The sequence below is a fragment of the Venturia canescens genome, chromosome 7 (genome assembly GCF_019457755.1).
Source record: "Venturia canescens isolate UGA chromosome 7, ASM1945775v1, whole genome shotgun sequence".
In the NCBI taxonomy this organism is placed as follows: Eukaryota; Metazoa; Arthropoda; class Insecta; order Hymenoptera; family Ichneumonidae; genus Venturia; species Venturia canescens.
This window is the reverse complement of record NC_057427.1, coordinates 17,243,830-17,271,217: the sequence shown is the minus strand read 5'-3', so window position 1 is coordinate 17,271,217 and position 27,388 is coordinate 17,243,830. Positions and strand designations below refer to the sequence as shown.

Sequence of the window (27,388 nt, the reverse complement as noted above, 5' to 3'; positions counted from 1 at the left end):
TCTGAAAATGAAAAAACATTCCATCGCGATATTTAAAAAAAGTGGCTGTTCTAAATAAAAAAAAAAAAAAATAAACATGTTTCGATGACAATAAAAGAAAGGAAACAACATTAAAAATAATAAATTCGACTTAATTACCCAAATCACTCGTTTCGTCAATGAAGTACGTGTTGTCATTCAGTGTTCGCTGCAATTCGAGAACCCTTTCCAGAGCCAATTGCAAATATTCCCTTGTGTTTGGTCCGTCCTAAATAATTACAAGTTTAAATTAAAATACATGTACATGCGGGGGATAATCGATTAACGATTTTTCTCGCGACCATTTGTCTCACATTTCCTTCAAATTTTGGTGTCTTTTAACATTGGGTTAAAACAGAACACTGAATAAGTGATCCACGTTTGATTTTTATAGCCTTGATTTCGGGCTACTGATTCAATCAAATAAATACACGAACAAAATAAGCATACAACACTGTGCCATTCATTTACGAATAAATTTGTTTATAACTCTTCGTTTAATCACCTCGTCACCCGTAGATGATTTGATCCTTTTTGTTTGTATATCTTGTTGATTCTCAGTGAGGTTGGGTGCCTTAAAATGTCACAATAATATTCTCATCTAGTCATCAAAAAAATAACACACACAAAACGGAGATAGATAATTCATGTCTTGCTCACCGATGACGATCTTTTCATGATTTTAAGAAATGATTAGCTTAAGAAGAAAATGCAATAAAATCGAGTTAATATTGGTATTTGCCTCAAAAATCAATCATCGACGGTCGTCCTGGTAGATGAACGTACAGATTTAGACTAGAGAAGAATCGAGCGAACCGTTATACGAAGCCGAATGATGTAGACAGAGCGACTGCTGCTGACGATAGGGGGAAACTTTTTATATGGATGCGTTTGTGTGGCTAGTCTATAGTGTCGCGTGCCATCGACCCCCACTTCTAGCTTCATTTACACCGAACTCCAACTTCCCAACCGTTGTGCCGGGAACAGCTGCATGGTTCAACATTTTCGATTACGTTCTCTTCGTGCGGGAGACAGTGGTAGTAAAATCATTTCCTCAACACACATACACAGGCACAAAAACTCCCTTGTGTTCCTTACTCTTGGGACATCTGCTCGACTGTTCGATTTTGTTACATATGTGGAACCCCATTGAACGTCAAATTCATTCGTGCAACGGCGTGATTATCTTTGTTTCAAAATCGATTTTATTAATCAACTAATGTTAAATTGTTTTCAATACGAGGAACAATTTTTTCAAAGTGGAATTAAATTCATGGGTACTGTTCGAGAAAAAGTCGCACAATTTTAAACGCATATTATTGCGTAGAATTTGACAGTAATTCCATGATTTTCACATTTTTTAACTTTTAAGGACGGGGATCTTTACTTTGAATTCGTCATGTTTTTTTACACGAAATTTGTGCATAATATGACAAATTTTGTATTTGTACTCTTTGTTTGGCGTACATTGATCCCGTGCGACAATTTGGTTGAAGCCGCTATGAGGCCCCGATTAGTTTTCCCTATTATAATTAGGGCCCTAATTTGGAAGCCTGATCGGGCCCTCGGAAGGAATGTCACGCTTTTTGGACTAGGGCCTCATGAGGTAAATAGGTCAGGACCTTTTTGGGTAGCCCTGTTGGAGCGATATCAAAATTTCAACAATTTTAAAAATATTAAATTATTTATTAGAAATTGATTTCCGATCGAATTTGGTCTTATTATATTCATAGATTCCGAGACTTCTGATATTAATTTACGCAGAAAAATTTTGCACCTTCACTGGGATTCGAACCTGCCATCTTCGCTTCCGTTGATTTACCTGATGAGCACGCTACCACTTACTGGTATACTTGGTACACTTGGAATAGTCTTACAAAAATTGCACTATATTCAGCATTTCAGAATCTTCATGCAAGTTCATAATCCCTATATGGTGAAGTTACAAAAATCGAACAACACATACTGTAACGGTACGTTTGTGCTAGTGCACACCGTCACGCGTGGATTCGAACAATTCTATGTTAAAGAAGAGCGGGCATGAAAGAAAAACAAAAGTAAAATGAAATTAGATTGAAAATAACAAATGATTTATTGAGTTTTGAATGTTTTTTGAATGAAATTACAAAAATAAATGGTTTTCTTTTCGAAATCGTGATTTATTTGATTTTATTTCGCATGAAAATTTTATTTCCGGGATTTTTTTTGATAATATTGGATTTTTATGGAAATATTGCAATAATTAAATTTTTTTTTGATAGTCTTCGCAATTGTAATCAAGAGACTCGGTAGAGTCTCGGGACAAGTACATTGACAGCCCTATCGTCTGCTGGCCCGAGGCTCTCGCCGAGATCAAGAGACTCGGTAGAGTCTCGGGACAAGTACATTGATAGCCCTATCGTCTGCTGGCCCGAGGCTCTCGCCGAGACTATATTATCTCTGAATAAAACGATTCACGGTGGTGGGGGTAAAATCGACATGTCATTTTCTTGAATTGCGAAGGTCAGGAGTTATGTCGCAATTTGAAAATTGAACTTTCAGCTAATTAAGAAATTCTCTTTCGATTGCGCCCAAAATCAGCATGATCGGTGGCGTAATTGCTGAGAAAAAACTTTGCACGGGCTCAAGATTATGCAAAAAGTACCAACACATTTACGCAGCTGACGTATCCGTATATGGGTTCAGCCCGATGCATACAAGGGCTTCTTGATGCCCATCATAACCAATCACCGGTGAGAATCTATCCGTCTCGACCAATCGCCGATGAGAAAGTTTCTGATAGTCCTCAATGTTTTCTTGTATACCGTCTGTTATCGTCTGTTATGTTATTATAAAGTGATTGCGATCGTAGCCCCGTGGATCAACGGTGCAAGATTTGCAAATTTCGTGTAAATAAATAAAACATTATTGGAAATAGCAGTGGATATAATCAATTTTATTTTTTTCATAAAAGAAGTTTCAATAAGTTTCGAGCCCAATTCACGACAATAATATCTATAATAAATGAAACCTCAAAAGTGGATTAATTGATCTCATACAGTGTACTGAGAGTGAATAAAATGTTGAGAAGTGAAAACGTGAATAATGTGTCGTGAAAATTAAGAATTATCTGTTCTACTCCGATATCGTAATATATACATAGATAGCAAATTTGCGAGATTTCGCGTCATGTTGACGTTTGAGGTTATGACCGCCGGAGTGCTGTTGCGTGCAGAGTGTAGAAAAATAAAAGTGGTTATTGAAAAGTGGAAGGAATCGATATTATTAATGACGTGACTAATTAGTGTTGAATAATAATAATAATAACAATGAGAAAAAAAACGTTCGTTCATTATAACCTCTAAAACGTTCTTTCCAAACAGAAATTCTATGTTGTGTAATTACATTATTAAAGAAAGAGGTGGATGGTTGTGTGTAAACGAATTCAAATAAATTTTAAAAAACTTTGGTCAAGTAATTTAATGTATTGTTGTCATAATTTCTTTCATTTAGTTTGGCTGTGTTCACCGGTCCCTTTTTTCCACCTCCTTAGCTTACAGTGTATTGTCATACCAATTTCTATTTGTTCTCCAGACAATACGAGAGATATTCGTATTTCTATTTTTTTATATTAATTTCAACAAGATAATTTGAAATATTTATAACAAAAAGCCTTCATGATTGCTTGTTCATACACCCAAGTTTTGAAAAATCTTTGGGCCATGTAAATGCATAGATATATTCACTTGAGTTGTTACATGATAAATTTGGAAATTTATTTCAATAAGTCATTGGGTGCTTAATTTTCATGATATCAAAATTTGTATCTTCGAAATGCAATGAACACCTCTAAAGTTCGACAAAGTGATGAAGCGACATGTATATTGAATATTTCCAGACCATGTTTGCGATTGGCATTGTGGGTTGAAAAATTCATGTCTGTAAGTCTAAACCTGATCATTTTTGGATGTGATCAAATATTTTGTCTGCGGATAACCATGGAGACATACAAAATTACAGCATTTTGCTTGCTTCAACATGCATTGTATCTGTCACTTTTTTCTTGAATGTGTCATAATAAGTTTCAAAAATGTGGTTCAGGTAATTTTGAAGTGTTTTTCCCTATAGCACCAAAGTCTGTATAACGAGTACGTAGCAAGTACCTATGAACTTTGATATTTCTGTGAAGTAGCAGGTATGCCAATCTTTTAACTTTTTGGTTCCGACTGGAATATATTAACGAAGATATTCATTACTAAAGTCTTCACCTACTTATTTCTGAATAGGTCTGAAATTACTGTCTTCAGAAACTAATGCACAGATACATGAAACAATTTTGATTTCTGTTCTCTTTCAATTGCGCTGTCTTTTTTCTTTTTAACTATGGCATAATTAATTTCATGAATCTGTGGTACTTTTGTCTGTCCGTATCATAACGTAGATGAAGAAATTGCAGCAGATACTGGCAAACTTTGAAAATTCTGTGTTTACACTTGTGTGCCAAGTATTAGCACTTCCTATTTTTGATTATGGAATATGGGTATATATAAATTATGAAAATTATTAAAAAATTATAGAATATGGTAATACATAAATAATAAATAATTCAAAATGGTACAAAAAGTCAGCGGTGGCTCATTTATGATTGGCATAAGAATTTATGTTTTCAAAATAAATATATATTAAAAAATAAGCAAATCTGGTGGTCTTGACACACTCAATACTTTTCATTTCTCTGATTGGAACTCAGTCGCTACATGCAGAGTTTAAAAATTTTATACATCGACATGTGTACATCAACTTGATATCTCTGGGTATGATACTGTGAATAGAATAGAATGCTTCAAAAAGTCATTGGAAGTTTCCTGGTGGACTTGGTGAGGATTATATATATTTTTTCTCTCTCTCTTTCTGTCAAATTTTACGGAAAATCAATCAAAAAATTCGTTTCATTGAAAAATTTTCATATCTTTTTTATTCACAACGATTTGATTAAAAAAATTGAAAATATAATTCATAAATGAGGGGGGGAATTCCTCAATAATACAAAATATTCATAAACGTTACGGAAAATAGTTTTAATCCCACAAAATTGTGGACACATTCGGAATCGATGAAACATTAGGGGATCATCGTGTTTCATCATCATCATCACCATTATCATGAGGGAAACATGAGGAAACATCAAACATTCGAAGAATATCAAACTGTTATAAGTTGCAGAAAACTTAACGAAAATCATTGGATAAATTATTTTCGATTATCATAATAGAAACAGTGGAAAACTTTCGAAAACCGTATTTGAAAATTTAGAACTACCACAGAAACAAGATTGGATATCAAGCCGCAAAAATCCTCCCTCGGAGAAAAAAAATTTGGACAAGCCCTAGCGGATTTGTGGTATATGGAAATTAGTGCCCAAAATAAGATGTACGCACGAGCGGCGCTACGAACGTCTGTAATTGTTATATTTTGTATGGAGAATAAAGTCAGTGTGTTATAAGCCGTACACGGAGACGGATCTCTTTTCAAAACCCGTGTCTCCTAGTCCCGCGCGAACACAACAGGATTGTACTTTTTTTGACCAATCGTTACATCCGTTAGGGAGTACATTATTGATCGCCCGTTTTCGCATTATACCACGAAAAATGTAAACAAATATTATCAAATTTCGCAATGAAAATTATTTTAAACCGTGAAAAATATTCAAATACATTAAAACCCGGCAGTATTAGTGAATGATTTATCCACTAATATACTGATTATCGCGGTATTTTCAACGTTAATAAGAGTTTTCAATTGAATTTCAAGCATTGGACACACGAAACAAATATCTAGGATTTAAATTGTTGACTATAATTATTTGTCAAAATACGGCTTTCGATTTATTATTTGAAAACAATAAGAAAGAGATTATTTGCAAAAATTCAATTTATTCTAGCATACATGACATAGTATTCCTCGATAAATCGACCAATGTTTCAATTTCGCATTCCACACTCTGTTGATATTTGTTCTTGAGTTCATAAACAGCAAGTTACATGAGATAAAAGAGAATTTTTTACTATTACAACTTTTTCTTGCCTACTAATAGTCAATTGTTTTTCTTAATTTTGCAAAACAAATAAGTAAGGACATACAAGAATATATGGATGTGACGAGTACTTTTGTATCGTATGTGAATATTTAAAAGCAAAGTGAATAATTAAAAGATTGGTTCTATAAAATTTTCAATTTTCTGAACGTAGACTATATAGTTTTTATTTCTTTTTTAACCCAGCGTGATTGTGCATGGTTAGCTCAGCTTAATGTAATCCGAAAAACAAGATTACCGAACTTTTGAGAAAAAAGATCTGATACAGAATATCAAAAATTCCCCTAGGGAAAAAAGGTTGGGACAAGTATATTGATGGTCCCTTGTTTCCTGATCATATCACGAAAAATGTGGAAAAACAATTCCATAAAAAAATTATTAAACCAACTGTAAACAATTTCAACAAAACGTATAAAAAAAAATTCACAAATCCTGAAAAAACATTACATCAAAAAAATACAAATCTGTAATTATGTTTTAAAGTGTCAAAAAAATCAAATAAAACATAAGCAATAAAAAAACGACAAATAAAAAAAAGTTTTTTTCAAATCAATTGAAAGAAATTTCCATCTAAGTTACATCCAGCATTTCAATTTATGATATCAATTCGAGGCCAGGTATTTAAAGATAATTCAGCATATTCATTCCTACGATATAATACCTTAAAATTGCCAATTCTGTTGGATTTGTTTTTGAATTTTATTTATTTTTCGTCAAAAATCGCTTAAGTCTAGGGATAGATCTGTGCCGATAATTTTTTACATCAAATTTTACGAAAAATAAGTCTTTTTTCGTCGAAACCACAGTGATAAACCGAAAATCATATCTCGGCCTCCAACGCACATTCCTCCGTGCTCTTGGATCCCCAACGAGCATAACATATTAGAGTATGTAATGATTTATTTAATTAACTTTTATTTGTTATTTCTCGTTTGTTGTGTTCATTATTACGATGTTTATTTATGACAAGAATATAAAGACAATAGAAACACAATCGTTACAAATATATGGTGATAGTTGATAGAAAACCAAATTTTCTATACCAGCCTCGACAATGACGATAGAGAGAGAGTACTTATCTTGATTTTCTTGTGGACTCGTCGATTGCTCTTATTCTCTCTATCTATAGTTCGAGGGGCGCTCTCGAAGAGACCAAGGAATTCTGATCTAAACGATCGATGAGCAAGTTGGGATCGCTCGACGCTCAATCCCCTCCAAGTCGATTAAACTCGCGCATCGATCCCTTCTTCAAAATCCCTTCTTCAAACTCGTATACCTTTTGAACATTACAAGTACAAGGGAAAAAATTGCTCAAGTCCAAGTACAGACTTGTGACGAAATATTTTCAGTACAATTTTGACGAAAAATAGGGTATTTTCTCGGAATCCGACGTTAAGGAAGTTGAGGCTGTACAGTCATTCTTTCTACCCAAAAGTTATGATCTGTACCTTTCAAAAGTTATGCCAGTTTACAGTTCGGCAATATTACTTTAAAGAAAAATTGGGGGAAAAAAGACGAAAAACTGGTGAAAGCTCAGTCGAAAACACGAACGGTGACGATCCTAGCCTCCAAAAACTGCACGGGAAACAGATTATTATTATTAATATAATCTCAGAAAATCTCCTAATAAATCTGAAAAAAATTGACATTATATAGCAAGTGTTGCTTATGTTGCCCAAAAAATTTTATATTTTTAGTATTATTTTTAACGGAGATATTACTGAATGTTTCTTAACTTCCATAAGATTACATTTTATTTGGCCCAAATTGTTATTGATTTTTCTCAGCAACGACGCTTCTAACATGTCTGAAAATTTAACTGATTTTTTTTTACACTTCCCTTTATAAGATTCAATCGGTTTGAAAGCAACGACATCATTTTCATTCTAATGCCTCAACTTCCTTAAGAGCCGAAAATCATATTCCTACTACCAACATTAATTTCCCCATGTACTTGGGTTCCTAATGGACATAAAGTGACGTGAAAAGAACGCGCCTGGAACTCTACTCCTGCGGTGGTGCGGGAAATAGTTCACAGTATCATATCATTATCGTGAGTGTTTAAAATCTTTGAAAATGCTCAAACAAAATAATAATCTTAAAAAACATACTAACAAAATAACACATGAAAATTGGAACTTAAATTCTATAGCCGTCAAAACGAAATCGAGGAAGTCGAGAAAAAAAAAACGTGATATCAAACCCCAAAATTCCCCTAGGGAAAAAAAAGGTTGGGACAAGTACATTGATGGTCCCTTGTTTCTGGATGACATAGAAAAAATATTCAAATCCAGGAAAACAATTCTATGGAAACAAAAAACGAAAAATTGAAAAGTTCAAAAAATTCAACAAAAATTAAAAACAATCGAAAAAAATTCTATAAAGAAAAACTAAAAAAATTTTCAAACAAAATCATAAATATTAAACAAATTGAAAAATGTACTATCCAAGTTACATGCAATATAAAAATGTATGATATCAATTGAAGGCCAAGTTTTTATTGATCATTTGGAATATTTACCCAACAAATCGGAAACTTTGATTGAAAAAATGACGTTTTATGCATAGGAGTCACTAATCATTCATAATAATTATTTTCGAGGAAAAACAAGCTCATGAAGCAAAAGTTATAAAGAAAGTTACGTGCAGTACTAAAATTGATTATATCCATTCGAGGCCAAGTATTTATCAGTAATTGGAAATATAATCTCCAGCAACAAATAAGTGTTGAGAATCCTCATCGGGCCCAGAACGATTCATTGAAATTACTAAAAAATTAATAGAAATAAAAAATTGCAGAATCTTCCTTTTGAATAATAAGAACGATGGCAACCTTTTTTTTAACCAGAACATATGAAAATCGGTAAAAACTCACATGAAAGTCATTCGTTACTTCAAGAAGGTACAGACTTTGAAAAATCGATTCCCCTCCAACTTTCAGGATCGCCTGGTGTTATTCACAACATTCAACTTCGATTGGATCGGTACAAATTATGTTCAAATACGTCTTAAACGTACTTGTCCAGTCCATCACAAAAAATAAGAAACACGTATTTTTTTTTATCGGCCGAAAGTTATTTTTAAGGGGTGAAATCAACCCCCAAAGTTGGGCATGTTTTGCATCTGGTAGAGTGTTTCATATGGAAGCACCCAACCGATCGAAACAAAACCCATTGCAAAATGTTCTGCATGTCAAATAACCTATATGACATGTCCATCTTCTTATGCACCCTTACGGCAAAGGGATGAACCACCCCCGAATGTTCAGAATTTTTTCGTATAACAAAAACTTACAATCCAATTTTAATAAAACAAACGCCATTTTGCAGAGCAAAAAAAAATAAAATCGACGTGTTTTCGGGTTTTCCTCAGATCAAAAAAATTAAGGGGGTAAAACACCCTTAAAATATCAAATTTTGTTTTGAGCACTGGCCCCTTCCAGTTTTAGTATTCTTTTCATAGAATGTAGCTTATCAAAAAATAAGAAACACGTATTTTTTTTTATCGGCCGAAAGTTATTTTTAAGGGGTGAAATCAACCCCCAAAGTTGGGCATGTTTTGCATCTGGTAGAGTGTTTCATATGGAAGCACCCAACCGATCGAAACAAAACCCATTGTAAAATGTTCTGCATGTCAAATAACCTATATGACATGTCCAACTTCTTATACACCCTTACTGCAAAGGGGTGAACCACCCCCGAATATTCAGAATTTTTTCGTGTAATAAAAACTTACAATCCAATTTTAATAAAACAAACGCCATTTTGCAGAGCAAAAAAAAATAAAATCGACGTGTTTTCGGGTTTTCCTCAGATCAAAAAAATTAAGGGGGTAAAACACCCTTAAAATATCAAATTTTGTTTTGAGCACTGGCCTCTTCCAGTTTTAGTATTCTTTTCATAGAATGTAGCTTATCAAAAAATAAGAAACACGTATTTTTTTTTATCGGCCGAAAGTTATTTTTAAGGGGTGAAATCAACCCCCAAAGTTGGGCATGTTTTGCATCTGGTAGAGTGTTTCATATGGAAGCACCCAACCGATCGAAACAAAACCCATTGCAAAATGTTCTGCATGTCAAATAACCTATATGACATGTCCAACTTCTTATGCACCCTTACTGCAAAGGGGTAAACCACTTCCGAATATTCAGAATTTTTTCGTATAATAAAAACTTACAATCCGATTTTAATAAAAGAAATGCCATTTTGCAGAACAAAAAAAATGGACGTTTTTTTTGGTTTTCCTCGGATCAAAAAAATTAAGGGGGTAATCTTGAATTTCACTTTGCGAATCGAAATGTTTACAATCCAATTCATATGGTTCCTTTATCATTGCGTATTGACCTATATGTTGAATAATATTTATTTCACATATTCATTGGCTGACATCATAATCGTATAGGGAATCGAATACTTTGACATGCTTTACGTGAGAAGTGTTAGTTTTCGTTCTATTTATATAAGTTTCTATTTTGAATGATTTACGAAAACAAAATAAAACTCAAATATCGAGAGCCGCATTGACAATTCCCCGCCCAGAAGGCAAACAAAGCTGACTCAAGCCTTGCCATATTCTTATCCATATCAAGAATCGCTATAGCGGCTCGTAGCCATGTATTCTTAAAAAAGCCAGCTCGCTCAGCCTAATGCTTGAGAGATATCCGAAAAAATAAAAAAATCTGTTTTTGTGATGATGTCAGATTAAGCCACCCACTCAAGATGAAGAAGCTAAAACTGACTTTATATTACTCCAGAAGTTTAGTTGCTGTTTGATTATTTATCTATCACTATCGTGTCCGCTATTGTGAATAACGTATTGTCATGAACATTTCTATCAACCCAATGAACGTAATAAGACTGTTGCTTCTTACATTTGAAGTAATGAACATTCCTGACAGTCCTGTTAACAATAATGAAGTGGAATTGAAAGAAAGTTTCGAGAGAATTCTGAAGGCTTCTATGGCAGAGTTTAATCGGTTAGAAATCGTGGAAGATACGACATTAGATTTTCAAGAACCGTTTAAAGATGTCATAGTAGAACCTGTAGAACGAAAACTAACACTTCTCACGTAAAGCATGTCAAAGTATTCGATTCTCTATACGATTATGATGTCAGCCAATGAATATGTGAAATAAATATTATTCAACATATAAGTCGATACGCAATGATAAAGGAACCATATGAATTGAATGTCAACATTTCGATGCGCAAAGTGAAATTCAAGATTTTAGGACTGGTTTACCCCCTTAATTTTTTTGATCCGAGGAAAACCAAAAAACACGTCCATTTTTTTTTTGCTCTGCAAAATGGCATTTCTTTTATTAAAATCGGATTGTAAGTTTTTATTATACGAAAAAATTCTGAATATTCGGGGGTGGTTCACCCCTTTGCAGTAAGGGTGCATAAGAAGTTGGACATGTCATATAGGTTATTTGACATGCAGAACATTTTGCAATGGGTTTTGTTTCGATCGGTTGAGTGCTTCCATATGAAACGCTCAACCAGATGCCAAACATGCCCAACTTTGGGAGTTGATTTCACCCCTTAAAAATAACTTTCGGCCGATAAAAAAGAATACGTGTTTCTTATTTTTTGATAAGCTACATTCTATGAAAAGAATACTAAAACTGGAAGGGGCCAGTGCTCAAAACAAAATTTGATATTTTAAGGGTGTTTTACCCCCTCAATTTTTTTGATCTGAGGAAAACCCGAAAACACGTCGATTTTATTTTTTTTTGCTCTGCAAAATGGCGTTTGTTTTATTAAAATCGGATTGTAAGTTTTTGTTATACGAAAAAATTCTGAACATTCGGGGGTGGTTCACCCCTTTGCCGTAAGGGTGCATAAGAAGATGGACATGTCATATGGGTTATTTGACATGCCAAACATTTTGCAATTGGTTTCGTTTCGATCGGTTGAGTGCTTCTATATGAAACACTCTACCAGACGCAAAACATGCCGAACTTTGAGGGTTGATTTCACCCCTTAAAAATAACTTTCGGCCGATAAAAAAAAATACGTGTCTCTTATTTTTGGATGGACTATAACATAGAAAAAAATTATCAAAATCGGAGGCGGACACTAAAGTACCTTTCCTTGTAAGAAGCTTTTAAATCCAAAAAAATCACATGCAAGCTAGTCATTTCTTATTCTATGATGGCAGAGACTTATAAGAAAATCGATTCTTTTCAGACTTTCAGGAGCTTCTGATATTATTCACAATATTCGACGTCGATTGGATCGATACAAATTATGTTTAAATATGAGTTAAAAGTACTTGTCCGGTCCATCACTATTCATTCAAATAAAAATCAATCATAAAAAAACGAAACTGTACGGCAGAATCCGGTTAAAAATTTATTGAAATGCGATTTATTATTAGTTTAATGTTGTTAATAATGGTATAGGTTAGTTATGCCGAATGAAATTCGTTCACTGGAAGAAGTGAGAAGTAAAAACTGGCGTCATTGCAATACAAACTGGGGAGTTATTTTGGAAGCTTCAACATATTTAATGTGCAAAATGTTTGTTATTTATTGATGCACAATAACATCCCTTGGATATGACAGGACAATTCGTTTCCATTCTTATTAAATTAGTGCAATTAAGAGAATATTACTTGAAGATAACTCTCTAAATTCCCTCTGCATGAATATTTGTGCTCCATCAGTTCTCAAAATGCCCTGATTTTTATTTAAATAAACAATTTTAATGGAAAGTGATGGGCCGGACAAGTACTTTTAACTCATATTTAAACATAATTTGTATCGATCCAATCGACGTCGAATATTGAGAATAATATCAGAAGCTCCTGAAAGTCTGAAAAGAATCGATTTTCTTATAAGTCTCTGCCATCATAGAGTAAGAAATGACTAGCTTGCATGTGATTTTTTTGGATTTAAAAGCTTCTTAGAACAATTCCATAATGTTAAAATTTGGAGTTACTCATAAATTACTTGTCCTTCGATTGATATCATAAATTTTAGTGCTGCACGTAACTCAAATAGTAACTTTTTTCAATTTATTAGAAAATACTTGGCCTCAAATGGATATAATAAATTTTAATGCTGCACGTAAATTAGATGGATTTTTTTTAAATTGATTTAGCCCTTCGAATCAAATAAGAAGAATGTGGCATCGGTTTCCAAAATGATTTCAAGCACGATTTTTCGGTTTTTATTTTTTACTTGTTATTTGATTCTTTTGACACTTTGAAAAATAGATACAGGTTAGTTTTTTTTTAAAGATAATGTTTTTTCAAGATTTGTGAAATTTTTTTCGAATTGTTCTGTACTTTTGTTATAAAATAATTTTTTTGGCAATTTTTTATAAAAATTTTTTTTAAAGTTTGTTTTATGGATGGAATTATCAGCAAACGAGGGACCATCAATGTACTTGTCCCAACCTTTTTTTTCCTAGGGGAAGTTTATGGTTTCATATCACGTCTTTTTTCTCAAAAGTTCCTTATTTATGTTCAGTTGACTATAGGATTTTAGTTTAAATTTCTATGAATTATCTATGATTTTCGGCTTATAACGTTGGTTTTCACAAAAAAAGACCTATTTTTCGTCAAAACCGTCCTGAAAATATTTCGTCATAGGTCTGTTCTTGAACTTTGGCGATTTTTTCCCTTGTACTCTAATATGTTTTGTCAATTAGGAACACAAGAGCACTGTCACAAGCGGGTTGGAGGCTGGGATATGATTTTCGGCTTATAACGTTGGTTTCCACGAAAAAAGACCTATTTTTCGTCAAAATTGTACTGGAAATATTTCTTCACAGGTCTGTTCTTGAACTTTGGCGATTTTTTTCCTTGTACTCTAATATGCTTTGTCAATTAGGAACCAAAGAGCACGGTGGCAAGCGCGTTGGAGGCCGAGATACGATTTTCGGCTTATAACGTTAGAAAAAAGAAAGAAAAAGAGGAAAGATAGATCAAATTCATGTCACAACAAATCCAACAGAATTGGCCATTTTTGAATGTCGTTTTTGCATTCTGAATCTAGACATTTTCGTGTCATCCAAAACTTGCCCCCGATGAAATATATTTTCAAAGATTGCAAGTGGCCGCTGAGATCTATTTATCTACAGTTTGATAGTTGTAGAAAAAAGGCACCCGGAAACATTTATTATGTCAGAACTCAAAGAAGCAAAAAAACTGAGCGTACTTAATTGAACAGAGCAACGGAATTCAAAGACGTTTAAGGTACCTGCATTGGTTTTAGAGAAAAACAATTTCAGGAGAATTTAAAAATGCATTTAAAAATGTTTAAACTCAGAATAGTATAGAAAAAGGAAAACTTAGGAATTTGGAAAGGTTGAAGATGTTCGTGGTGAATTTTTGAGATTACATGTTACGGTTGGAGTAAAAAATTTAAATGATTGCCACACATGCTGCGACACAAAAATATGAAAGTTTGGAGGTATTCGCTTCATAGCAGTAATACAAACTTCAATACTATTTGAAAAGAAACACTTTAAAACTTGCTGAACAAAGTTCCATTACATATTACCATAATCAAAGATAGGGGATGATACTAGCACATATACTTATCCATAGAAATTTCAAAGTTCGCAGGTATCCACTGCGATTCAATGTATCTGCGCAATTAGTTTGGAAGACAGTAATTTCAAACCCATCCATAAATGATCAACTGGAGACTTTTCTAATGAATTTTTCACTTCATATTTATGTTACAGTGAGAGTTAAAAAGTAAAATGAATGGCACAGTATATAAATTTTATAGTTTGCAGATTTTTTATGTATTTCAATGATCCAAATTTATAGTATTATAATGAAAAGTTGTTAGAAGTCATGATGTTACATTAAAATGACATAGCGCACATAACATTCAGAAATTCTGTAGGTTCCCATGATGTTGGCAGGCATTATACTTAATAGCATCCAATACTGAGCAACTGTAGACTTATCGTAATGAATGCTTTCACCAATAATTTCATATTTGCAGTTTGCAGAATAGGAATACTCATCATACACATCATTTCATAAGTATTGTTGTCAAAATTTGTGTTTGCCTACCGCATTCCGAAGATTCATTTTCTCATATTATCAGCAAAAAAAAGCATCCAAAGACTTTTTGGAACAAGTTTCAAAATTTATTACTCGACAGACCAGGTGTAAAAAGAATAACTACACTTATATCAAGACCAGAAACTGTTTCGAGAATCTGATGTACAAAATGTGCGATTGATGATCATAGTTGGAAACCTCTTGAATCACGTTACCACAATCAGCATGAAGAAATAGTAGAAAATCATAGGACACATATTAGGCAATCAATTAATAATATGTATCCATCCACTGCCAATCGATGGAGTCAAAAAAAGAATCGGAAAGAGCAGAGCCAAACTCAATAGGAAGCAAAATATGGGCATATTCGAAAATAATGATGACACAAGAAATAAATTAGAATACATTTATTCGATTGGAGTTTCTCACATTATACAACTAACAGTTGAGGGTGTTTTTGTTTTATTAATTATCAACCATAATATTTTAGATGGGAAAAAGAAAATTTGACGTTATAGGTTAACGAACATTTTTCCTTACAACTTCCAGACCTATTTTTGATAAATTGATTTGCCTTATATATATTATTCACTAACTATGCGAACGTTTGTTACATTTGTCCCGCACTTCGGAACGTCAAACCCCGGCCGGTTCATTACCACACAGCTATCAAAGGGAACTCCTATATATAACCTACATTATTAGGCCTGCTACACACGGTCAATAATATTGCGCAATATAGGTGATTGCACAATATTATTGAACGTGTAGATGTAGTATTGAAACATTGCGCAATCATTGAACAGAAATTTGAGCTATCTTAAATTTATGGCGCACTACACACCATACAAACTTATTGTGCAATATTATTGACCGTGTGCAGCGGGCCCAACAGACGATAACAGACGGTATACAAGAAAATGCTTATCACCCTCGCCTTCGGCTCGGGTGACAATTCTGCCCGCGGTTTGAAGTAGTCTATTTTCCCTCCCTAGGTGTGTAATATACTATTTTGATATTTACATACAATTTATGGTCGCGTGTTAATTTTTATACAAATCACAACATTGAAAAGAAATGTCCACAAATTTTCAAGCTTAGGCAATAATGAAAAAACATAACATCTTGGATACACTTGGAGCAAAATATAATTTTATTCATAAATAACTGTTTCTGTCCTCCGGGTCGAAAGTGGCAACTTTCGGCCCGCTGCGCGGGCCGAAGTTGCCGCATTCCGCCTGCGTCGGACAGGAAAATCGTATACACACCTAGGGCAGTAAAATAAGGAAAGTCTTAGATCACATGTAATTGTCGACCGAGGCGAAGCCGAGGCTGACAAACATGTGGTCTGAGGCTTTACTTTTTCCTGCCCGAGGTGTGTAATATACTATTTTTTCCAATACATATTTTTAGGATCAACTGAATGGAGAATTTTACACAAACATACAATGCCATTATAATTTCTAAGACAATCAATATATTTCCCATATAACATAATTATTAGTTTTACATACTCAAATTTGAATGAAAAGTGATGGGCCGGACAAGTACTTTTAGCACATATTTAAACATCATTTGTACCGATATGAAATCGACGTTGAATATTGTGAATCCCAGGGGATCCTGATTTTTTTTGGATTTGAACGCTTCTCAGAACAATTTCATATTGTGAAAAATTGGATCATATATTAATAAAATACTCATTCTCCGATTAATGTTATACATTTTAGTGCTGCACATAACTCAGATGGTAACTTTTTTGATTAACTAGAATTTTCTCAAGTTCCGAATGCTTCCCGTAGGAATGAATTTCTCACGTTCCATTTGAATTTTTTTTCCTTTACAATATATTTACGGATTTGTATTTTTTTAAATATGTTTTTTCATGATTTGTGAAAGCTTTTCTTAATTGTTTTGTTGAAATTATTTACAGTTGGTTTCGTAATTTTTTTTTTCATACCTTTATGTTTTGAATTTTTTTCATTCGTCATCCGATATACTCGTCACTTTTGCATGTATTTGACAACGTTTTGTTCCTTTGAATCAAACGTTTTTCATACATTACCAAGATTTCGAAAATTTATTTTTTTTATTCATTACGTTTTGAATGGTTTTTTTTATAATCTTCACTAATGAATTGCCCATTTGAAGCAAGTTTCGAGAGAATAGATTGAACAACTTCTTATAAATCATCGTGCATTTGTGTTTTGAACTACACGAGTGTCACATGGGGTTTCACTGAGACTACTGTCCAAGTGGCATAAAACATAAATGTACTTGTCTCCAATTTTTCCACAGCATTCGTGCTGTTACTTATGATTTGATTTGACTACTTTTTGTGCACTGTGAACTTGAAAAATTTTTACAGAATATTGGAAAATCAAATTCTTCATGTTAGGGCACAATATAGATAATATTCTGTCATTGATAATTTATTTTTTGTTCGTTCCAAGGAATGCACACTACATGAGTAAAATATGTAGGGTTTATTCACTGAGACTACCATTCAGATGTAATGATTATTGAATAAATTTTTAATTAAAATTATTCCCCGTCTCGTTGGAAGAGATATCGAAAAAAGGGGAACATAAATTTTTTTAATAAATTACGGCTAATTTATTTAAAAACTCAAAAAATCGCAACGAATTATAAATTTCAATGTCGTTAAGTCACGACAGGATTTCAACGACATTCGAATCTTTTTTTCAGACAACGCGATATTGATAGATTGGAATAATTAAATCTAACATAAGGTGGTCATCCCGTATGGCAGCCAGATTTTGTGGGTTTTTTCGCGATTTTATAGCGGCAAGGAAAAAATATAGCCTTTCGAAATTTGAAGGGTTTATTCAATGGTATTTCAACTGTATGGTAGGATTTTTTAACTCTGATATCTCTGGTACATTCGGTGTAAAGCTACTCCACAGGAACATGTTTCTTCATAGTCTCCACGATTCTGGGGGACCGGTTTATCTGAGATCAAAAAACCAAGGAGCGTATTGATTAGTAAAGCAGTGGTTATCACCTGAATTAAAATCATACAAAAATATTAAAAATTGAAGGATTTTTCTGTTTTGAAACATTTCAATTTTTCAAAATGTTGCATAGCTCGATAATCTGTTAAGTTTTAATATTTCTGTATAATTTTAGTTCAGGCGATAGCCACTGCTTTACAAATAAAAACGCTCCTTGGTTTTTTGATCGCAGATAAACGGAACCCCCGGGAATCGTGGAGATCATGGAGAAGCATATGGGATCCTGTGGACTAATTTTACACCAAATTAATCCGAGACATCAGAGTTAAAAAATTCTGTCATAAAGTTTAAATACCAATGAACAATTTCTTTAAATTTCAAGTCTATGTTTTTTCTCGCCGCGAAAAAATCACAAAAAAACCCCAAAAAATGCGCTTGTCACACGGGGCGACCCTCTCAAGCAGAATCAGTTTTTTTGAAAATAAAAATCGTTTCATTATACATTCAAGTTGTTTCAGGTATTTACATACACACACACACACACGCGCGGACATATTTTATTTCGAACTCAAATTTTACTTTGTTGGAATTGAAATGAAAACTCTCCGTGATTATCAATTTAGTCTTTTTTATGAATAAAAAAAAAACCACCAAAAAACGAAAAAAATACGGATTTCCTCAGTTTCGATTTGCCAGTATAGAAATTTTGTAATCAAGCACTTTCGAATAGTTTGTCATGCGTTTACAGTCAATGCGTTTATACTTCTTTTCTATATTGTTGTAGTCCCTCGCTCTCCTTCGTCATTGCTGTTTTGAGTTATTTTATTATATATTGTCCAATAACAAATATCGACAAGTTTGATGATACAATCAGAGAGAGAGAGAGAGAGAGAGAGCTGATGAGAAAGAGCGGAGCATGGATTTTTTTTTCTAATGTTTTAGAATCCGGATTACATCTCAAGATATATATAGAAAAAATCTTTAACCTTTCTAAATATTTTATACCATCAATCCGTATGTTGTTGACTATTTTCGGTTTATTTTCCATCACATAACACTCTTGGATTCCTCGGCCTTTATTTCTCTTTTATTCTTCTTCCCTTTTTTCTCACCACTTTCATTAAAATATTGTCCTGTTTTTATCGATTTTCTACAGAACCGGAAAAAATTAGAACAGTATCGATGAATTGTCCCTTTCGCGATTGTTATAACCTCATCATCTATTAGCATAAACAACACACCATACGTCATCCGTCACGAAAATATATAGGTATATACTTGTATTATGGCACCAGATTTGTCACTAAATAAAAAACAAATAAACATTAAAAATGTGTGCGAAAATCCGACCCATTTTTTGATGCTATTAAAAAATAAATAATTAATATCTCTTCAATGGTTCCGTGACATTAGATCACACGACAAAATACCACACGACAAAATATCACACGACAAAATATCATACGACAAAATATCACACGACACAATATTACCGCGACAAAATATCACACGACAAAAAAAAACACACACGAGGCAAACGTTGCGCTCCTTGGCTGGGCTACTCCGGGGATTTTTTCCTTAAAATTCCACCCATTTACTTTTCAAGAATTTTTTTCTTTTATTTTTTTAAATTGAACAAAGAAAAAAGAAAATTCTTGAAAAGTAAATGGGTGACGCTTCGCGCCGGGGAGACGGAATTTTAAGGAAAAAATCCCCGGAGTAGCCCAGCCAAGGAGCGCAACGTTTGCCATCCATGTTGCTAATGAATGGTTGTTTTGAGGACCGTCCTCAAAACCACCATTGGTCCTCAAAACAACCAGTATATACGAAAAAACGCACACAAACACACCCAAATACAAACACAAACACGCACGCACACAAACACACATATAAAAACAAAGGCTTCGATGAATGTTCATTGTAATATTTTGTAGTGTGATATTTTATCGTAGTGATATTTTATCACGTGGATATTTTGTCGCGGTGATATTTTGTTATGTGATATTATGTCGTGTCACCCTCTTCAATGCGTTGAGCTACAGAGCTCGAAGAGGTCGCAAACGAAAGACAAAAAAAATAAAAAATACGTCAACTTATAGTATTCTCTGAAGTACTGTAATTATTTAATTATTAAAGAAACAAATTTTGAAAATTTTCGAAAACAATTGGAAACGTTATCGCTCCTGTAAAGACTCTCTGGCAACGACTCGTCATAACATAAATGTACTTGTCTCAGAGTCGCTGCCGCGACTGTAGATATCGAACTGTGGAATGTCACATAATATTGATTTAGACTTCAGTCCTTTTTGTTTTTTTTCCACAAATTTTAAGGTATCTGAGTAAATTCTAAGACCTTCGCCGAAAGGATTGTGATTGGGGTACATCGGATAAACTCTCACTTGACCGTTTTTTTTCTTAACTACTTCTCCAGTATGCAAGCACAAACCATAGCCGTATTTCCCATTGAATTGTGTTGAACACCTTAATCGAGGTCTGTTGATTGAGTCTGCAATCCCTAGTAATACTCTACATCTTTTGGTACATAACATTCCATCTTTCTTATAATCAAACCCTCGTTGATATAATGCTCGACATTCAGCAACGAAGGGTTCCAAATGATCTCGAATTCGAGGTTTGCCTCTACCGAACCATAAGCTGACAAGCATAACATTTTTTCGTCTGTCCTCGGGAGAGAGCTCGTTTAAAGTACATAATACTGGATATATAGAAAAATTTCAACTTTCGAAAACAGGAGTACCATCAATACTAAAATTTATGCTAATCATATCGTCGTGTACTCCTTTTTTATATAATTTTCCGTCAAATATGTCATTGAAATCGATTGAATAACGTTTTTCTCTATCAGAAATACTTATTAATTTATCGCCTTCAGTTTCACAAAAAAATTTCAATTGCTCAGTGAGTGAAATGTATATGAAAGTACATCCCGGTTCTTCTAAATTTGATTTCACGTCTATATCGCAGTCACAATACGAGCAATGTAATTTTGAATCGTGTCGAAGGTTGTCGTTACTTATTCCTAGGTACCGGTGACATTTTTTGCAGAGATGATGTATTGATTGAGGAATCGAATATAACTCCTGTATTTTTTTTAAGTGATATTTAGAGATACTATTGAATGAGTCATTGAAAGCGTCGATGGATCGCAAAATCGTTTCTTGAAGCGTATACGTTATATTGCATTGTAATTTCATTGCTGAAATAATTAATGCTTTGATCAAAACTTCATTCGAGTATTTGTTTTTTGAATCATCACTGTCGATTGCAATCGGTTTATCGGAGTCAGGTTTCTGGTCTGATTCAATGGGATACGATTGAATTTGTTGACATAAAAGTATGTCGTTTTGATCATTATGAAATAGGAATTCCATTGGTTTTTCTATCTCTAGCATTTTCTCGGTATTTTTTCGTCCTGAATATATTTAGTCAGCATTCAAAATAATTCCGTCCACCTCGTTATCCCGAGAATTTTCGACGCAAGGATAAGTTAGATATTTCTCATTACGTTCGGTATAAATTTCGTTGACACCATTCTTCAGTCTAGTAAAAGAACAAATTCTTAGAAAAAATCAAAACTTGAAATCTTAGGTTCGATAAAAAATTTGAAGAACTTGTCAGAAACGTCTTCGGTGAGGTAAAACAAAATTATGATATTTTAGCCAAATCGAAAGAGGCTGAGTTCAAAAGGGTTCGATTTAAATGTCAAATCGGAACCAACCACTTAGCACAAATTTGAATGTGTACCTATTAGTCCTGTTTTTTTTCTCCAATAATGGCGTGTTCTCGAAGGAATCGATGATACTGCGTGATTTTTCAAATTATACAACCTGTAACTCGTCCTCATTTTGATTTATTTCGTATTAAGTTTGAAATATTTCACTAGAGTTTATGAGACGTAAGAATTCTTCTTACTGCTTACATTTGACATATTTTCAAGCGGCTTCTACTGATAGATCCGATATATTTTGTTTTGAATAAAATTCACGAAATAGCTGAAGTAAATGCCTGACGTCAAATAACATCGAAAAGGGGTCATTTTGACAGCATTAATATTTGAATTTTTTTCAACACAAATATCAGTTTACCTCATTGACGTATCAAACTGCATTATGCCACAAAAACATCAGCTCTACGCATTGATAAAATGGGTTGGTAAAGAAGACGAGAACACTTATACAACAGATGTTCCGGTCGAATGGATAAAAGATTTCGATCTGGATAATTTTGATCCCGAAAATCATGATCCCGACGAGTCTTACGTTATCGAGTGGCATGATAAAAAGCATAAACCCCATGAGGGCTGGAATTGCTATGATGGAATAGTCGTTTGTGTATCAAGTATGAATTTAAAATACCATCGAACACACTAGTTTTTTAAGTTGGAAACGATAGCACATAAAAAAAAATAACCTAACATTTTTTCTCTTCAATATTCGTGTGTTCAACCAACAGACCGTCGTTCGAAATTAGAAAAAACCATGAAAGAGCTATCCGGTAAAATATCCCCCCAAAAGGTTATACAAGACGAACGTTCTATAGATCGAAAGAACACTCTGGATCTAAAGAACGCCACGATGAGAAGAGACGAAAAATACACAAGCATTCTGTGTCCAATGAACTTTGTTCAATTCAAGCAGAAAATTCGATATCGCGCGATGAATTTATACATAAAAAGACCGCAAGGCGTTCGGATAGTTATGAAAATTCAACGCTCATGGGTACAGCATTATCGAAACCGCCAGCAAACGCAAATTTCCGCATTGATACATATCTTTACTTAGATTGACAATTTTATGTATAGAGACGCACGGTGATGCTAACTGCACGAATTTCAATCTAAATTGAGATAATCATTATATTCCTTATTCTCTTTCTGCAAACATTAGATAGTGACACTGAGAAACAAAACGACCAGAGTTTTCATTCTGACGGATCTATTACCCCACATTTGCAGTTAGCAAATGGAAGAAGGATTAACGAACGGGATCGAACCCACCCAGAGTTAACCCTTGAAGATTTGATGCAAGGTAGCTACAGTCAGTCGAAATTTCATTGCATATCATAGAGAATATCTCAATTCAGTAAAGTTTATAAATAGATAAAATCTATATACGCAACAGTTGATTATACGACAGTCATTAACTAATCTCATAACTTTACAGTTATCAAAAATGGTCACAAAGATCTTGATGAAATTGAGAAAAAGCGAAGCAGACAAATAAATAATATGTTACAAAGGTTGGATACGTTAGAAAATCGTGCAGGCGTTGATCCAAGAACTAATGGAAGGCCTATTCCAAAAATTGAAGAATTTGACTATGCTCGACCACTGTCTTGTAATGAAGTACGGAAAAAATTTCACCAAATTATTCATTATGTTATTTCTTCATCATCAGTGATTGAACGTGCATGTTCGTATTTCTGTTTGTGCAGTAATGTCAAACTTATTGCTCACTTGTATCTAAAAATGATTGAAAAATTTTATGATCCCTCCTCATCGTGGAAAAATTATTCCAGTTTTTTATAAAGTCAGATAAATTTCTCAGAATTGCAATTATTTTTAGATAAATTAGAATTTCACTTTTCGGGAGATTTTTTAGATCCATTAATGTGGAATAATCCCCAATTTTGTAAAATAAATTTTTCTATTTTTTAAAATCTTTAAAAAAATGGACGATAAAAAATATTCACTCAAAACAAACGTAGATTGAAATTGGGGCGCCAAGGAGTAACGTCATCATAACGCAAGACCGGTGGTACATTGCGAAAAGCAAAGCGTCCTTTAGTGCTGCGGGATTGTCACTACTAACGGCCGTCTTCCCTATGCAAGAGCTTTTAAAGTGCAACCTAGAGGTGGGCCAAGTAAAATTTCAAAATCAGCGGAACATCTCAGCGCACTGAAACCAAAATTGGTGGAGGCTATAAGATGTAAATATATATGTCTATGTGAAACTTTTAATGAAGTTGGCGATAGTATTACGGGAAATGTTTACATTCAAAACTACTTTTTTATTATTTAGTTACCGTGCGAGGAATGTTCAAAACGACTTATTCTGAAAAAATAATGAACATTGCTATTAATAACAAACTATGCAGCTTACGACGAAAATACAACAGATCTTCACATACCTTAGGCAGAGAAAGTGGAGATTGCGACAACATGAGAACGAAAAATAATATATTAACGAAAAGATATTAACGAAAAAATATCTTCTGAAGAATAGAAAGCGTCCATCTTAACTTGAATATTATTGAGTATTATTAACTTGAGTATTATTTAAAACTAATAATTATATTATATGGGAAATATATTGATTGTCTTAGAAATTATAATGGCATTGTATGTTTGTGTAAAGTTCTCCGTTCAGTTGATCCTAAAAATGTTATTTAAATAACATTTAAAAAAAATTTATTTATGAATAAAATTATACTTTGCTCCAAGTGTATCCAAGATGTTATGTTTTTTCATTATTGCCTAAGCTTGAAAATTTGTGGACATTTCTTTTCAATGTTGTGATTTGTATAAAAATTAACGTGCGATCATAAACTGTATGTAAATATCAAAAACATATATTATTTATACATTGATTATATATATTTGATATATAATCAATATAAGTTCAATGGAATAAAAATGCAATTTCAATACAAAGAAAATAAATTTTTCGTATAAAAAAAATGTATTTTCGATGGATTATTATAGTCATTTTCATGTAAAAAATATTCATTCAGAATGAAAACAAAATGAATTTCAAATTTATCAAAAATATATATATAGTATAAAAAAAATCTATCAGTGATAGCAGCGGAATATATTCAAAAAACATAATTAATATACTGAAATCGGCGAAATCATCGATAAAATAAATACATGATTCATATATTCGTTTGTATGAAAGTTAAAAAAAAACATTTTTTTTATATATGCAGAATACATTTTTCATACATTTCTAGATATATTTTTAATATAAATCCTTTCCATGGAGGACGAGTTAGTAAAATTATTCAAGATAAGGCAAAGTTTAGGTGCTCAGGGTAACGACCATTTGGTTGGGATGGGTAATGGAAAGGTATTTCATAAAGGTTAGGCAGGGGCTATGACACATTTGTACAAATAACACCATACGTCAATACATCATTCACGGAAACATATATATGTATATAAAATGTATTACGGCACCCAATTTTTCATTAAATATAAAGCAAATAAACATCAAAAAAGTGTGCGAAAAGTGCACGATTTTTTGATGAAATTAAAAGAAAAATAAAAAAAAATTAATATCTCTTCAATGCGTTGAGCTACAGAGTTCGAAGATTTTGTAATCGAAATAAAAAAAATAAAAAATACGTCAACTTACAGTATTCTCTGAGATATTAGTTAATTATTAAAAAAACAAATTTTTAAAATTTCCAAAAAACAATTGGAAACGCTATTGCTCCGGTAAAAACTCTCTGATAACGACTGGTCATAACATAAATGTACTCAGAATTACTGCTGCGACTCTAGATTCACTAAAATTGCACATCTCGGGATTGACTGAACGGATTTACTTGCAACAAGAACCAATCGAAAGGAAAAAATCGAAAAAATGTTGTCACCAATTTTCAAATTCTTTAATTAAATGGTTTGGCCATGAGAGCCGTTTGAAAATCTGTGACATCATAAAACCGGCATAGATATTCGCGTATATAAGAGTGCGCCAGGGCTCGCGCTGGCTTTTCTTTTACGCGGTAGTTTTTTCTTTTAGTACTTGGTATTGAGCCACTACCGCATCTCTTGATACTCGCGAATTCGACGAGTATAGCGGCCAAATTTTATTTCTTTTTCAATTCTTTGGCTTACAATTTTTTTTTGTTTGTAATTTTTTTTTAAATTTTTGTAATACTAATTTATTTGGCCACAATATTTTTCGTTTCTAATTTTTTTTGTAAATTTTTGTGATTCAAATTTTTGTGGTCTCAATTTGTTTTTAGAATACTTTGTCTTTGTATTTTTTGTTGCGTTTAATTTTTTTTCCTTTGTATTTTTTTTGTTCCCAATTCGATGTGCTTGGGACTGCACTTATTTGACAACGTTTTCTTTCTTCAATTAAAAGTATTATACTAGCACTGATTCTCATGATTTTACAGCGGACTGCCCGAAAGGCATAAGTATATCTAGTTTTTTTTTACAGGATTTATGCTGTATCCATTTACAAGTCGACAAAATATGAGATAAACTTTTGCAAATAATTTGTTCTCAGACAGATCAAATAAGTAGTGAACAGTAAAAATGTATCTCATTATAATTCAATAAATTGATCGTTATATTTTATTCATCGAATGCACAATTAATCCAATATACACGTAACTTACTCGCTACTATTTACAATGGTATAATAATTTCTATGGTATATATATTTATGTCATAAATTTAACATTCAAAATATCATACTTTTGTCAACATCGAAATAAAATATTACATGTGTTTCGTGAAAAGATATTCGTTACATTCAAATTGTGTGAAAATTAGATGTTTATTTCACATGGGCAGGTGAATACGTAGTTTGCAGAACTGTGGAATTAAATTCTTGAGTGTGCCTGCGGAATGTTGAATTGAAGCTCGTTTCATAAAATGTACTGACATTTCGATTATGAGTCCGCGGAAAACTTCCGTGGAAAGTATTATTTCTCGAAGAGCCAGGCACGAGACAACAGAGATACTCGTTGAATCTTTAAAAATAAATTATTCCAATAACAGATTAAAATCAAGTCGATGGTGTATGTAAATCTAGTTGATTTGTCAACATAATCGAATACAGAATTAATGGGACGAATTCGTAAAATTTTCTATGTTCACATAGTCACAGGACTTGACTAGATACTATTAATTCTTTTATTCACTTGGAACCTTCATAATACGAAAAAATTAGAAGGACAAAAAGAGTAAATAGGATAACCGACCTCTTTCGAAAAGCTCCACTGACGCAGTAAAGAGCTATAGGATTGACACAGCTGTTGATGAAGCTCAGACAAAAACCAACGATTCTGAATGCGTGCCAAAAATCATCGTAGACATCCTTCGAGAACGGATAGAAGTGAAACCAAAGCATGAACGTGTGATAGGGTAGAAAGCACACTATGAATATTGCGACGAAGGCGATTACCATTTTGCCGACCTGGTCGAACGCAAACAAAAGGTCAGTTGCCGTTCAGTTACGGTACACAGATTATTAAATCGCCCTATTTTATGTCCTTATCTTCATTATACATGTATATTTATCTTAGTCA

At 33.1% G+C, this 27,388-nt stretch overlaps 2 protein-coding genes across 8 annotated transcripts in view; one reads left to right on the top strand and one right to left on the bottom strand.

Moving 5' to 3' along the window:
* LOC122413123 (neuropeptide CCHamide-2 receptor-like) overlaps positions 1–27,388 on the bottom strand; it is a 132,066-nt gene that overhangs the window by 3,805 nt on the left and 100,873 nt on the right. For 6 of the 7 annotated variants that reach the window (XM_043423279.1, XM_043423278.1, XM_043423276.1 and 3 more), the window contains one exon: positions 139–247. In XM_043423279.1, the coding sequence (XP_043279214.1) occupies positions 139–247 (109 nt within the window). Of the gene's footprint in view, positions 1–138; positions 248–26,406; positions 26,831–27,061; positions 27,277–27,388 lie in introns of those variants that run through there. The other variant, XM_043423283.1, reaches the window with a different exon arrangement.
* On the top strand, positions 22,925–24,612 carry LOC122413127 (uncharacterized). Its single transcript, XM_043423288.1, has 3 exons — positions 22,925–23,145; positions 23,281–23,462; positions 23,825–24,612. The coding sequence occupies exons 1-3, from the start codon at positions 23,139–23,141 to the stop codon at positions 24,017–24,019; spliced, it is 384 nt and encodes a 127-aa protein (XP_043279223.1). The 5' UTR covers positions 22,925–23,138; the 3' UTR covers positions 24,020–24,612.

What these genes read in the sequence shown, in the direction of transcription:
- LOC122413127 (XM_043423288.1), top strand. An exon ending in GACCACTGTCTTGTAATGAA is followed by an intron (nt 23,463 to 23,824) that starts GTACGGAAAAAA and finishes AAACAAACGTAG; the next exon opens with ATTGAAATTGGGGCGCCAAG.